This window comes from Siniperca chuatsi, linkage group LG14 (genome assembly GCF_020085105.1).
Source record: "Siniperca chuatsi isolate FFG_IHB_CAS linkage group LG14, ASM2008510v1, whole genome shotgun sequence".
Lineage (NCBI taxonomy): Eukaryota > Metazoa > Chordata > Actinopteri > Centrarchiformes > Sinipercidae > Siniperca > Siniperca chuatsi.
Window position 1 is genome coordinate 9,672,201 of NC_058055.1, and position 13,995 is coordinate 9,686,195.

The 13,995-nt window shown below is 39.4% G+C and overlaps 1 protein-coding gene across 3 annotated transcripts; it reads right to left on the bottom strand.

Moving 5' to 3' along the window:
- Window positions 1-639: 639 nt before the first annotated feature.
- On the bottom strand, window positions 640-12,654 carry aifm1 (apoptosis inducing factor mitochondrion associated 1). Of its 3 annotated transcripts, none has more exons than XM_044221489.1 (21): window positions 12,075-12,654; window positions 10,468-10,598; window positions 10,087-10,207; window positions 9,865-9,888; window positions 9,217-9,324; window positions 8,111-8,179; window positions 7,854-7,925; window positions 7,676-7,750; window positions 7,179-7,300; window positions 6,880-7,010; window positions 6,320-6,410; window positions 6,050-6,134; window positions 5,896-5,972; window positions 4,393-4,501; window positions 4,180-4,287; window positions 3,982-4,070; window positions 3,766-3,906; window positions 3,145-3,287; window positions 1,509-1,633; window positions 1,205-1,395; window positions 640-1,110 (listed from the first exon to the last, which is right to left on the bottom strand). In XM_044221489.1, the coding sequence occupies exons 1-21, from the start codon at window positions 12,160-12,162 to the stop codon at window positions 1,039-1,041; spliced, it is 2,172 nt and encodes a 723-aa protein (XP_044077424.1). In that variant the 5' UTR covers window positions 12,163-12,654; the 3' UTR covers window positions 640-1,038. The 3 variants fall into 3 exon arrangements, with proteins under 3 accessions (XP_044077424.1, XP_044077423.1, XP_044077425.1); XM_044221488.1 differs by having other exon boundaries at window positions 8,111-8,182; window positions 12,075-12,653; XM_044221490.1 differs by lacking the exons at window positions 7,676-7,750; window positions 7,854-7,925; window positions 8,111-8,179 and having other exon boundaries at window positions 12,075-12,651.
- Between the last annotated feature and the right edge of the window lie 1,341 nt (window positions 12,655-13,995).

The following is a 13,995-nucleotide window of genomic DNA, read 5'->3' on the forward strand; positions in this document are numbered from 1 at the left end:
TCATGTTTATTCCTCCATACGGAGGGGGAGGCAGTTCAGCCATTTACTCATGTAAAATTAATGTCAAAGAAAGCGATGGGACGTTATGGCTGCACGTGTTTGCCTCACACTTGAAAGGCCGCTACACACTTCGCTCTGGAGCCCACAGTGTCAAATAGGATAAGAAATGTGTGAGAAAACAAAGCATGAATGCATTCCTAATAAGAAGCCCACGGTATGAAAAAAAACCCCCAATGTTTCTGCATGCTTGAACATTTTTACCTCCAGACAAGATAAATAGGCCAAGCTTCATTTTACTGTTGCTTTTGCTGGAACGCACATTGGCTCTACTTAGATTGTACTTCCACACACTGTAAAATGTACTTGTCAGGTGCCATTTATACAAGTCTGCCTGTTCCCATGTAAGCTAACAATAAGTGCTTTTAGCTGAGAGTAGACCTTTAATTTCACCTCACTCAATTTTAAACAGGTCTGATCACCATAGTTGACATTTACCCAAGTAAATTTGCCACATTGATTAAAATGCTTCAGGACAGATGAGCTCAGCCACACAGGCTTTAACAACCATCACAGCTCAGAATGCAGGTCAACTTATCTGCCATCAGTGCATTATCTAGGAGCAAAAAATAATGGGATAACTCCAATTTAAAAATAGCTTTTATTGCAGCTTTTCTCACAACAAGCTGCCCTGATCACACAGAGGAAAACAATAATCCATGCTCAACATTTCAGCCTGGTGGGGAAAAGCAGACAGACAATCACATCTTGACCGGGATTTTAAAAAACATGAGTAAAAGTGTGGTGGAAGATAAGACAGTGATTTCTCCTGAATAGAAAAAAACCCCAACAAAAAACAAAACAGGTGATGCAGGTACAAATTCCAAATATGAAAATATTTCAGCGACATGACGTGATTTCCATTAATTCTCTCATTTTGTAGGTATGATCAGTTGTGTCTTCAAGAGTGTGGTAATGGCTGTCCAAGTTCAGTCTTAACATGAAGCGTAACTCCCCTCCCATGATCGATTGTCCTCCATTTTATTCCTCATGGATGTTGAACAGCTTGGCCACTTCATTCAGATCTGCATGTTCCTCTCCATCCTTGATGATCTACAAATAACAGATACAAAACAATTTACAATAACCAAATCTATATTTTAATCCTTACTATGACACATTTTCCTTACGAAGAGACAGTGCTTACCTTCCTTGCAATGGGCATTCTGTTGAACACGTTCCACAGGATAATACCCACCACCACTTTGTCTCTCAGGTAGAAGATGACTCCTTTCCCATAGTCGTCTTTGTGCTGCTCCACAGCAGGAGCAGGCGTTGAAGAGGCCACTGGGCTAGTGGCCGTGTCCTCCGTTTCACTTTCTGAACGGATCCCAGTTCCTGTGATACATTTAACAGGTAAAACTTAAACTGACCCCTTGGTCCTCAAATTCACTCTTTATTTTTGCTTTATAAGATTAAGATTTCTTTAACAATATAGTGAATGCTCCTACCTGACTTCTCTGTAGCAGCTTTAGGTGTATCCTTGGCAGTGGCTTTGGCAAACACTCCTACCGTTGGTAGACTGCTGTCCACAATGCCAATCGCCTCGTAGCCTACATCAGGACCCAGGTCACTCCTGTGAGAAAACATATGATTGGAGAACATGTTGAGGGAATAATATGATTCAAAGCTCTCATTGATTTATTTTTCCTGCGCTGTGACAAGACCTTTCAGTGCTACATGGAACTGAATAATAACTAAAAAAACAAACAAAAAAAACCCCTCTTTCAAACAAATGGCTTAAAACTTTACTATCAAAACAGCTTCCAAAACACTTTGTGTACCTCACACAGCTCCTATTCTAGACACACACAAACACACACATACACAAACAAACATGGCTGAGAGGGCACTTGTTAAAAATGTAGCTGTGAACATCAGTGACACAACCCCCCCGATGAGTTTCAAGCTGGCTGACCTGAAGTAATGTCACAGCCAACTGTACTTGACAAATTACATGCTGTGGTCACTCTGCCCAGAGAGCCTGTACACTAAATGTGGCATCCTTCAGATTTATAGTTCATTAAGATTTTTGGGGAATCTGTTGGCACCTTTTTAGTGTTACTATGCTAACATTCCTGTTAAACTCAGACAGATAACAATTTAAGTAAATTTGCAGACTTTATTTGAATAGTTTTACAATTTAAAATGTTCTTGAAATAGTTTACAAAAAAATTCTGTATGTTTTATATGCTGTATTTGACCAAAAAGGCCTTTTAAACTAAAAGTTGTCAAGGAAAAGTGGAATATGGTACTTGTATGTTTAGAACAAGTTAAATATGAGAAAATTGGACTTGACTGCCTTTAAATGAACTAACTGACCACTGCTGCTGAATAATAAGGTGGTGTGTGTCCTGGTAGTTTACCTTTGCAGTCTAAATGCCCAGGAGGCATCACAACAGCCTGACTCTGCAGACACATTACACTGGCATTCATGGGAATATAAACATATCATCTATCTACATCTGCTGGTGCATGAACCATGACAGTTTGACTAATGGCCCTGTGTTTTTTTGGACTGCAATGAACCCATGTTGTCAGCAGTGTGTCATATTTCACCAGCTGCTAAAAGCATGCAGTCACAGCATTCATCTGTGCAGTGCGGACCACCCTCCACAGTGTAGTTCAATTTTTGCCAACTCCCCTTGTGATCATATCAGTAATGTTTTTAACAGAGTTCGTAAATTTATGATGGGCTTAAAAATGTCTGGCTGAGTAACGCAGCCCTCTGGTGGAAACTCCTATCCTAATGTCCTCTAAAGGCATTTTAAATATTTCAGAACTTAATGGTGTTCAAGACTTCAGAGCAATCATGCGTGTTCATTTGACTTAAACCAGAGTCATTTGCAGAATTGTACATGCTGCCCCAGTGCCCGCTTATTTAAATGTATTCACTGAACGTGGACCTGTGCTATCAACAAATCAGATTGGATATCGCTTTCTCAAATATTTTCCTTCATTTCCACTTCAAGCTGGTTTCATAGCTTGCAGCCACACCTCTCATTTGCAAAACGGTTTGAATTTGTGACCTATGAAAACCTTGAATTAGCATCACTAGCAGGAAATAGGAAGTGCTCTAATACCCACCAGAACATAGACTGATGCCAGTAGGGTTTGTTGGCTCCAGTCATGTTCTCTCCTGCTAGTCTTCCACTCACAACGGCGTGATCGTGGTGCTCCACTCGTCTGCGGCCCAGTCTGATGTCATAGAAACACGCAGCATCTCCTGCCTAAATGGAGACAGAAGGAATTGAGGATATGTGGCATGGATTCGAATTTCTGACTACATTACAATTGCATTACATGTCTACAGAGGTGACCTGACCATGACCTGAGTTTGCCTGAGGAGGGCACTATAATACAAGATAGGACTGAAAAGGTCATACAGGCTACTTCTGAGTAAACCATATTTAACCTCAAAAATCCAGCACAGTGGATTTTGTTTTTAAATTCATGTTTGTTCAATTGGAAAAACAAGGGTGAGTCGTATCACTAAACGACCATTAACTCCATGAAAGTTAATCCATTTATTATGAGTCTCAGCTTTTGAAAGGAGATACAGTTAAAATTGGCACATGGGGTTTTACATAAACAGCAAAATTGCTACCATAACCAGTGATCAGTTTCACTAAATTAAGTATACATGATCATGATCTTGTTGACTGTTGTTATTGGAATACTTCAACTACTTTACAAACATTAACTTACCACCCAAATATTGGATCTAGCTTGCAGCTCTGCATTGACCCGATAGCCACCAAAATCAGAGTCCACCTCCAGACCTGCTGACTTAGCAAGGTCAACACTGGGCTCCAGGCCAACAGCTGCAACAATGTGATCGGTTTTCACCTACAAGGCGAAGCACAAGATAATCAGTAACTAATAATTGAATTACACTGAACTTGTGCAAAAACCCGGACCTACCAATCGGCCATCCTTCAGTTGAATTTCTAATTTATCATCTTTGCAGGTCACAGACTTCACCAAAGCTTCTGAGATGACTTTTACCCCCTCTAGAAAACCAAAGGGAGAATATTTAATTAAAAAAATTAGGAGATAAAAAATGGAAGTGCAACTAGATATGAAAGTTCAGAAATGCTAGAGTACAAAATGGACATTAACCTCTCTTGACTTTTTCTGTTGTCCAGTTGCTCAGGTACTCAGGCAAAACTTTTCCCATGTTGCCCTTCTCAGGGTACATCTGTATCACTTCCAGGTCAGACTCATTTGCTGAAAAAAAGAAAAAAAAAAAAAAAAAGAAAGAGGATGAGCGATTTCTGTTAAACATCAGTATTATCTATTCTGTCATTTTCTTATCTTGTCCAGTAGTCTTACATCTCCTGCCGAGGGCACAGGCCAGCTCGCTGCCCAAGAAGCCGCCTCCAATGATTGTGATGGACTTGATGTTTCTGGTGACCTTATCCAATGATTTGAAGTCCTCGATCTGTGGAGGAGAACAAATGATCAAACAAATGTTTGATCAAATGTACTTTTTTTTAATTGCGGTAATTACATGTCACACAGTTACTCTAAACACATTAAAATGGCCTTCATATGAGTGTGTTAACATCTTTGTGCACCTATGAAGGGACTCTACAGTCTTACTGCAGGAAAACCTCTTGAAAATGTAACATAAGTAAACAAAAGTAAAAGTTGCACACACTGAAGCCCCCTTAATACCATTGGAGTTATTGAGTAATGCATCTGCATTTCCTGCTGTTTTCATATCTATCTATCTATCTATCGTGCTTTATTGGCATGGCAAACAGATGTTAACACTGCCAAAGCATGTGTGAAATAAAAACATAACCAGAAAAAACTCTCTCTCTCTTTATTTATTTATTTATTAGTGGTGTAAGCCGTACGTGTATTCGTCCCAAATCGTTCGGTACAGGACGTTCGGGTCGGTCTGCGACTCCCTCGGATCGGTTCGCCCTGTGACCCAAACTATTACTGTCAAAATAGTCTGTTAATGTCGACTACTCGCGCGGAACAGAAGAAATAGCGTGCAAGTTTTACCCGGAACGTTTTGGCAGCGCACCAGTTGCTGTCTGTCAGCTGCAGCATGCTAGTCGCTGCCTCTGAATGGTAAACACAAAGGAGAGACCAGAGCTGGAGGTCCTCTGTATGGAAACATTACGGTTTCCCGGTTAGTTACGATGAGCAACTATGAGTGTCAAACTGTATGCCGACATTGTTCAACTGAAGTCGGGTGTGTCTGTGGAAACGCTTCATTTCCATTTTGCATTTACACTCGAATGTGTTGATTAGCAGAACGAGACAAAACCAGACAGGAAGGCAGCCTCTCACGGCAGATTCAGACCGTGCCAAATCAATAACTAATGCTATAGGAGTGTTTATCGCTGCAGATATGCGACCATACTCGGTCATAGAGAACACATAATTTACACATATGGTCAAAGTGCTTTAGCCCTGCTACAATGTGCCTACGAGGTGCATTTTAGTCAGTCCGTTGTGCTGCTCTGTATAAACCAGCCCAGGAATTATCAACAGGTCAGTCTTACATGGAGCATTACAGCAATTTGTGTTATTTATGTTTTCTTACTGACAATATGACAGTATTTGAGTGCATTAACTGTTCAACACGAAACTCTCATACTCTATTATTTTCAACACGAAACTATGACATATTCCAATATTTCTTGTTATCCAACACTTCCAAATAACTTTTAATATTGGCATCTAAATATTCCCATCTTGTCATACCTTTATTATTACTCCCACAGCCAAAATATTTATATTTTAGAGCTTTGTACCATCAGCCAGAAATTCCCAACCTGACACAAAGCTATCGCCCCCTTGTGGCTAAACACTGACCTTGCGGAACAAAGTTGTCTTCTTCATCACCTCCTCTCCTGCTCTTTCAATGACCTGGAGATTTCTTGGCACACCACCTAAAGAGAACCGTTCAAATTAGCTTCCACCAGGTTTAAGCCACATGTGGTAATAAAAACATTTTAAAGTGGCTTACCTGTAGCAATCAAACACTTGTCATATGAAATCTCAGTATCATCGTCCAGTTTGACTTTGTTTCCTCTCACATCCATGTGAACCACCTAAAATGGATTCACAATGTAGTTGTCAGAAATCTCATTCAGTTTATTCAAAAAGTAAATTTACATCTGCCAATAAAAAGTCCTCACTTCTGGTATGAATCATTTATCCAACTACTATCATGTACTGTATGTAATTATGAAGTCAACACACTGTAGTGTCTGAAGGAAAACAAATACAAACCAACCTTTTTGCCAGTGAGAACAGCCACTCCCCCATTTTCTGCACTATCCAATTCCTCTGGATTAATGTAGAATGATGCTGGCTGGAAGTAGATACTGGCAAATAAAGACAAAGGTTATTCAAGTCTGTGAACATTTTTCTTATAAAAAAAAGAAAGAAAGAAAGAAAAGCTTCTCGCAATGTTAATACATAGTCTGCTAAATTTTCGCCACTAGTCAGGCAGCAAGTAATACATAAACCAGCCAAAACTAATGAGAAATCAGTATCAGTTTTACTTGGTTTATGGCAAAAAGGGGATGTCAGTAGTAATAGAGTTTAGTAAGTGCTGATATTTCACATGTACAGTCATGTCCACCAACAGAGTTTCTGTAATGTAATAAAAGTAAAGAGATGTCACAGGACATCCCAGTCTAACTGACACTACTGTAACGACCACTTATCACAGCGGAGAGAGACAGAACAATCAGACAGACAGACTGTAAGAAGGCACAGTGAGACAAAGAAAGAATTCAAGAGAATAAAGTTGAATAAGCCAAAAGTACAATACAAGAAACTTAAACACACCTTCTTTCCTTTCCATTCCACTGTTTGAAACGCAGTGTTTCCGTCACACGAGGGTCATCGGAGAACCACAGTTCCTTAGAAAGAGGTGGTCTCATGTATGGAAGGTCTGGCTCATCAGTCACAATCAATACCTGGGAGCAACAATTTTAAAAACGCATTAATGTAGGTAGTGTCACTCGACAGATACAATACATGAGGAAAAACACACAAATCTAACTGAGAAACTCTGGTACAACTATGTGGATAATGAAGTGAATTCTGAGCTTGGCTCTTATTGTGGAAACAGTGGCCTGACTGACCTTGGCACCGGGGTCTCTGGCTCGAATAGACCGGGCAGCTGCGAAAGAGGCAGTCCCTCCACCAATAAGGAGGTAGGGGGTGTGTGAGGGGACCGTGAGAGAGGCAGGTGTTGAGTCCACGCCTGGAGTTTGCATGAGTGAGTGACAGCAAGCACACGAGAGAGAGAGAGAGAGAGAGAGAGAGAGAGAGAGAGAGTCAGTGCATGATCTTGGGTGCTCATCAGTACCCATGACTTACACAAATACACCTGAAACGAGTAAATGGAAAAAGAAATTAAATTTTTCATATCAGCGAGATTAACCTTTATCATTACAAGAAACCAAACAATGTGAAAAAAGACATGAACAAGCAGGAAAAGCTGTAATGAGAAAACATGTTAAAAATATAAATGGTGTTCGAAATTAACATTAACATTATCAAAATAGGGAAAAAAAAAAATATCGGTGACGTGTCTGCCCACTTCCCCGCTCCAACCGAGGCTGGACCATAGTCTTACCACTCACTGCCACAACTTCAGGCTGAGGCTCGGGTGGCTCTGCTGCGGGGCTTTCTGCTGCTGCTGCTGTAGTTTCTGTTAGTATAACCGGAGCATTAACCAGTTAAGACAAAATAAACCCTCAGATGTGGTAAATGTACATCACTGGTTCCATGCACAGGTCTGACTGAGCGCTTACCACTCTCCACAACAGGTGCAGGGGCCGGCTCTGTAAGCTCAGCTGGGGACGGTTCAGAGGGGGGCGATGGTTCTGGTAGTATAGTGGCAAAGTTACATAATAACCTCTGATGTGCACTACAGCTTGTATGTGAAATCCATCTATAACTGAGCTGTAGTATGTATCTACTCCATAGACTCAGGTCAGATGGAGTCCAATATTTCCAATAGAATGAGTAAATTAGTAAGATCAGAGTATCCTTTCTTCTCAAATCTTACCCTCCTCAACTACAGGTGCAGCAGGTGGTTCTGCTGCCTCCTCTGGGGCTGCTTCTACCACTGGCTCATCTGCTGTTGAGGTAATCCGTAGTATGGGTTAAGATTATATTCTTTACAAGACTATTGAAGGGGAAGACCGTCACGATTTATGCATTTCTTCAGCTTTACCCTGGGAACATTCTGCAGAGCATGCAGACATTAATAACAACTGGAAGCTGCCCAATTTGTGGTTAACCTGATAATTTTTACCAAAACTGATGTTCACAAGTACCAAGACTTTTTGTTTGAATTAGATCTTAGACACAGCATGAAAAAAGTCTGGAGGAAATAAATGTAATCCACTTCCAAAGGGCAGCTTCCAATCATGAACAATATTATCACATAACAATTAACAGTAAAGACAATCCGATCCCAGGACAACGTTCCACAAAGTATGACACATTCACAGAAAATGTCAAACAGGATGGGTTCCATTTTATATCACAAATATGACAACAAAGCACACCAAGAGCCAACATATTTGTAGAAAATACTCCAACGACGGTGTCCCACATAAACAGAAATATTTACAGTTCAGAATGGAGACGAGTATGTGAGTGTTGTACTGAAACTGTAAAGGGTTCATTTACAAGGTTATAGGATACAAACTAAATGAAACCCAACAGAACACACCGGCCATGACACATGTATTACTAAATACAAGAAGGTGAATGAAAAATAAACACATGCAACAAGAAGGCAAAATCACAGTTAATGCAGTAAACCTCTCAGCTTCTGGATATAGACAATACAAGTCTAGAATATCCAGGGAGCCTCGTGTATGAAACACATCATCACCATAAAATTGTATTTTTAACACATTACTGCAATTATGAGCAGGGTATAAAGAGGAGTGAAAAGACAGGTGTGTTTTACAGCCTGATTATTTTTGCACTAACCTGACTTTACCAGTTGGTGTTGCCATTTCTGACACCTTAATTCTCTTCAAAGTATAGTATGTGTACAAAGTGCAATAGAACACATTACTTTTTGGTTCTAAGATACTGTTTATACAGGAGGCACATGTTATGCATGCACGTAGGGGTATGGAAAAGTATGCAGACAACCTGGGGGTGGTTCAGTGGTTTCACTGGGGGCCGCGACTTCAGCTTCAGGGGCCGGAGGTCTTGGCTCCTGTGGTGAAGGTGCTGCTTGAGGTTCTGGCTCAGGGACGGCTGAGAGAGAAATTAATATAATTAGCAAACATTAGCTATGAAATTATGAACTTGGACTGACACTCAACATCATTTCTTCTGTGTAATGACATGCCATTCAGATGGCTTATTAAATCAGATGGCTTATTAAATCAGAAAGGGAACAGGGTTAAAAGTAAGTCATTTAAATCAATCCACCATTAATTTAAATACAGTTTTAAATACAGTTTGTTTTGCAGTCCCAGAATCTGTTGTTAACATGGAAATAAAGAGGAAGCTCAACTGTGCAATGCAGAATCAGCTGATTCCAAGCCTACTCTTACACCAAATAACCTTTAACTATGATTTGAAAGCAAAAATCTTTCTGTCAAAAGAGCACAAAGACACAGTAAACACTATACAGGCACTGTTCTTTAGATGTTTATTGCGTATGCACACACTCTTTGTTCATTGTTATAAAAATATCATGGTTAAGTTAACTACCTATTAAATTATTAACATAGGTGGAGTTTGATCTATAAATGTTAAGATCTACTCAGAAATGAGAGAGAAATCACTCACCCTCTGTCTCCGCGGCTTCCACAGCTAAAAACACACACACACACACACACACACACACACACACACACACACACAAAAAAATCAAAACAGTGAAATTCTTAATTGATCATACAGTACAGTAACTACTGGATGCTGATAAGGGTATCTTTAGACTTGTTTATGTAATTAAGTAAACAGTCAAAGTTTGATTATCATTAAAATCAGTTAATAAAAATTGTGCACCAGGAGGCTCTGACTGGATGGGTGTAGCTGTTTTTTCTGTAGCGGCTTTATATGGTCTGGATGCAATTTCATCAATACGGTCCTGATATCTTCGTTGGTCTCCCCTGATAGTTTGGTAAGCCTGTGAAAACAAACAAAGCTCTATATGTACTCACAACCAGTTCAACTATTACTCTGCGAGTCAGCCCTGATTCTGCCAATCAGATCCTGTGACGGTCAGTTTACAAGCATGAATATTTGCAAACAGGCAGAGTAGGACCTTCTGGGTGAAACACAGCAAACAAACAAGTGATGTACGAAACACCCCAAACATATTTCCAACTTATCACTTATGATTTTCAATGCCTGTACTGTATGTTATGACAGACAAAGCTAACTCACATATATTCCACCACCAAGGCAGGCTGCTCCAACCAAAAGGACGTACAGCTGATTTTCTCCACCTCCCCCTGTAGGCCCGGTGGACATGTGAGCCACGGGTACACGTGCTGGTATTCTGCCATTGGTTAACCCTGAAAACAATTTGACACATAACAAAATATTAGATTTGTCAAAACTGCATCAATTTCAGTCTAACAACTTTGACAGTGCTCAGAAAAGTAATCCAAACAGAGGTCAATCATAGTTGACAACACAACTAATACACTGAACTTGGACTTTTAAATTAAATGTGTCGTGTCTGTATGGTGGAGTATGGTAAAACACTAAAATTGGTGCAATGGAGATGCTCTGCAATCTTTGTTTATGTTGATCAGGCTTACCAGGTGGCAGCAGTCTGACTGACAATGCCACTTAATTAAATTAGATATTAATTGTTCAGACAATAACATCTCAATTTGCTATTTAGCTGGACACCACTGATGATGAGGCGAGATGTAACAAGCGTGACAATACATGTTCCACCATCTTTTCTATAGTTTATAGCATGTGAAAAGGTGTGTGCATAAAAACAACAACAACAACAACAACAACAGCGTCTGCCTAGTCAGATTGCCAAGCCGTAAATTAGGTAGGTGACTGCTACATTAATGTAACAGTCAAAGGAACAGAGTGCTAGCTTGGTGAAAATATAAATATATGCAAACAAGAGACTGATTGTTGAATAAGACAGATAAACCATTTCTAAAAGTTTAAACTATTTGTGTAAATGCTGCTGGCTGTATGATATAGCTGCAGAACATGCCTGTGGATATTGCCAATGAAAACACATGTTATTACAAGATCTTCAATGTAAGCATATTATGCTGATATGCAAGGTAATAATACAATCTATTTAACTGGAAATTCCCCAAAATGAGGGGCATACTTTGGTGCTATGCTTGCACAAGAATCCTTGAGCTTGTTAATTAGGTTAATTAAGGAAAACACACACACACAATTTGGGTTTAGAGGCTACAATCCTCATTATGATCAACCTTCTCCCATGAACAACTTTCCTCTAATAACTCCCCACTGCTTCCTTTCTGCATCATTGTACATTCAAGCAACCTGTTAGGCATGCTGTGCATCAGGACTCCGTTGTACCTGTTGTGCTTATCCTTTCAGGCTCACAAGGGGCTGAAAAAACCCCGTGATCCAAATCAAAGTGGGCCTATGTAAGCATGACCAAAATCATGACGGGTTACAGAACATGGTGTAACACCTGTAATAGAAACACTGCAAACAAGGACTGAATCCAAGCACGTCAAAAACACGTGTGACAGTGACACGAGTTTATTTTATATTCACTACGGCCAGTTAAGTGCAATATGATTTAAGTTAGTTATTATCTTAATGTCATCGACTTTGCATTTTCCCATTTACTAATTAGCTCAGTTAACGTTAGGTTAGCTTTGTATCAGCCAAACGAAGGTCAGAAGTTACCCTGTCTGGTTTAACAAACTGCCGACATTGTGTAATATCATGCTACAAGCAATGTATGTTTGAAGTGAGGCCAGCTAACAAGAAGGTAGCAAGTTGACATAACGTTACTGTAACTAGTTACTTACCCGCTCTTCTCACATTCTGCCGGCACACAGTCGATGAGGCTCTAGCAAGAGGAGCAAGCTTTTTCCATACGTTTCTACATTTCAGCATTGTGGCTCAGCTCCGCTGTAACGGTTCCCAGTTTACTAGCCGACTTGTCGGGTAGGAACACCCGCTAGTTAACGCTAATCAAGTCCTACAGCCAACACACACTGACAACTAGCAGCACCGCGCTACACGCCAAGGCCAGAGACAGGTCATACGTTTCAGGAGAATCATGGGTAATTGAAAAGACTGTTTGAACACCTAAGATTGGTCACCACTAGAAAACGAAGTAGGATAACGCCAGAGACGTTCTTTGATAACGCTTTTGGAAGAAAGATGGCGTCGCCCGTGATATCAGTGACAGTGCTGAACTTGAGTTCCGTAAAGTTTTAAAGGACTGGACATTGTTTTTTTTGTGCTATGACGGATCAGAGCATTTTTGTAATCCTGTAGTCAACAGCTACACAATAATAACGTTGTTTCATTTCAGATTTAAACTCTGTAAAAAAAAATGCTGTTACACCGAGACGCAGCTGTTCCGAGCTCTTCCCTTCAAGACTCTTTGGTAACTGCCGTAAACCCGGTTCTTCCGCCACAGTGGACTCAGACTGCTGCCCTCCACAGTTTATTTAACATTGAGTAACATGGTTAAGAAAAGCTTTCCAGACAGTTTTAACAGAGACGAAACGGAGTCAGAGGTGGAGACAGGTGACAGGAGTCCATAATAACATTGTTATGGTTGTGTAAATAAACTATTAATCTAAAACACATGACAACATAATAATATTAACAATAACAAGGATTTACTAAATATATGTCATCCAAAACACATGAGGTAAAAATAGAACAAGAAAAAAAATGTTGCTGTTTTTTTCACATTATTTACATAGTGTCCATGGATTTGTATTTTAACTAAATGACGACATAATTAATACAATGCACTGTAATGTTATGTAATTGTAGGCTAATGTATGTGGGTGTAATGTAAGTTATGTGCACAAATCTTAATTTTTCACTGAGTCATGATTTAGGAATATGAAATTTGCCCAGTGATAGTAGACAACATCATAAACTTAATCATTATGTCGCTCCCTGGTGGTTGCTCAAGAAATTTAAAAAGAGGTGAGATTTAGTCTGTTTATATTTATTGATTTACTGCAATCAACTGCAGAATGCTAATTTAGAAAGTTCATAATGATGTCTTCTGCAATGGACTTGCAGTGGTCTGTGTTTATCTGTTGAAAATTAAGTTAATATTAAGGCAGTTGATTATTCGTGATAGATAATCATTTTCATTTAGACAATGAGGATTTATGTACTTCCCTTCAGAGAGGAAATCTGAAATGGTGATGATGACATGTGAATAACTGGTGGCATGCCAGCGATTTTACTGATAAGAGAAGTTATAAAGCGAACTTCTCTTATGCAATAAAAGGTAATTTCATGGCAAACAAGCCATTGTGTTGCTTTGTTGTTTTTTTGTGTATTTCATTAGTGTGCGTGTCTGTGATGTATTTGATTAAGTGACTGATAATGATGTTAAAGTTAGAATATTTCATAGAAATTAATCTTAGAATAATTGTACCCCACCTCTCCTACTAGTGCTGCTGCTACTACAAACAACAGTACTACTATGACTATTACTATTGCACTACCACTACTGTTATTAGTACTTTGACTACTACTACCAATACAACCCCCTTATTTTATTTGATGTTCATTTTTTTATTGGGACAAGTATAAAACATGGACCAGTACCACATATCACAATATTTATAGCCAAAACTAGTCTGCAGTGCCTGTTCCTTTTTACAATTTATACATTTTATACAAATACACAAAAATCAACAAGAAAATTCACACAAAACAGCACAAAACATAAACAATGACACAATATAA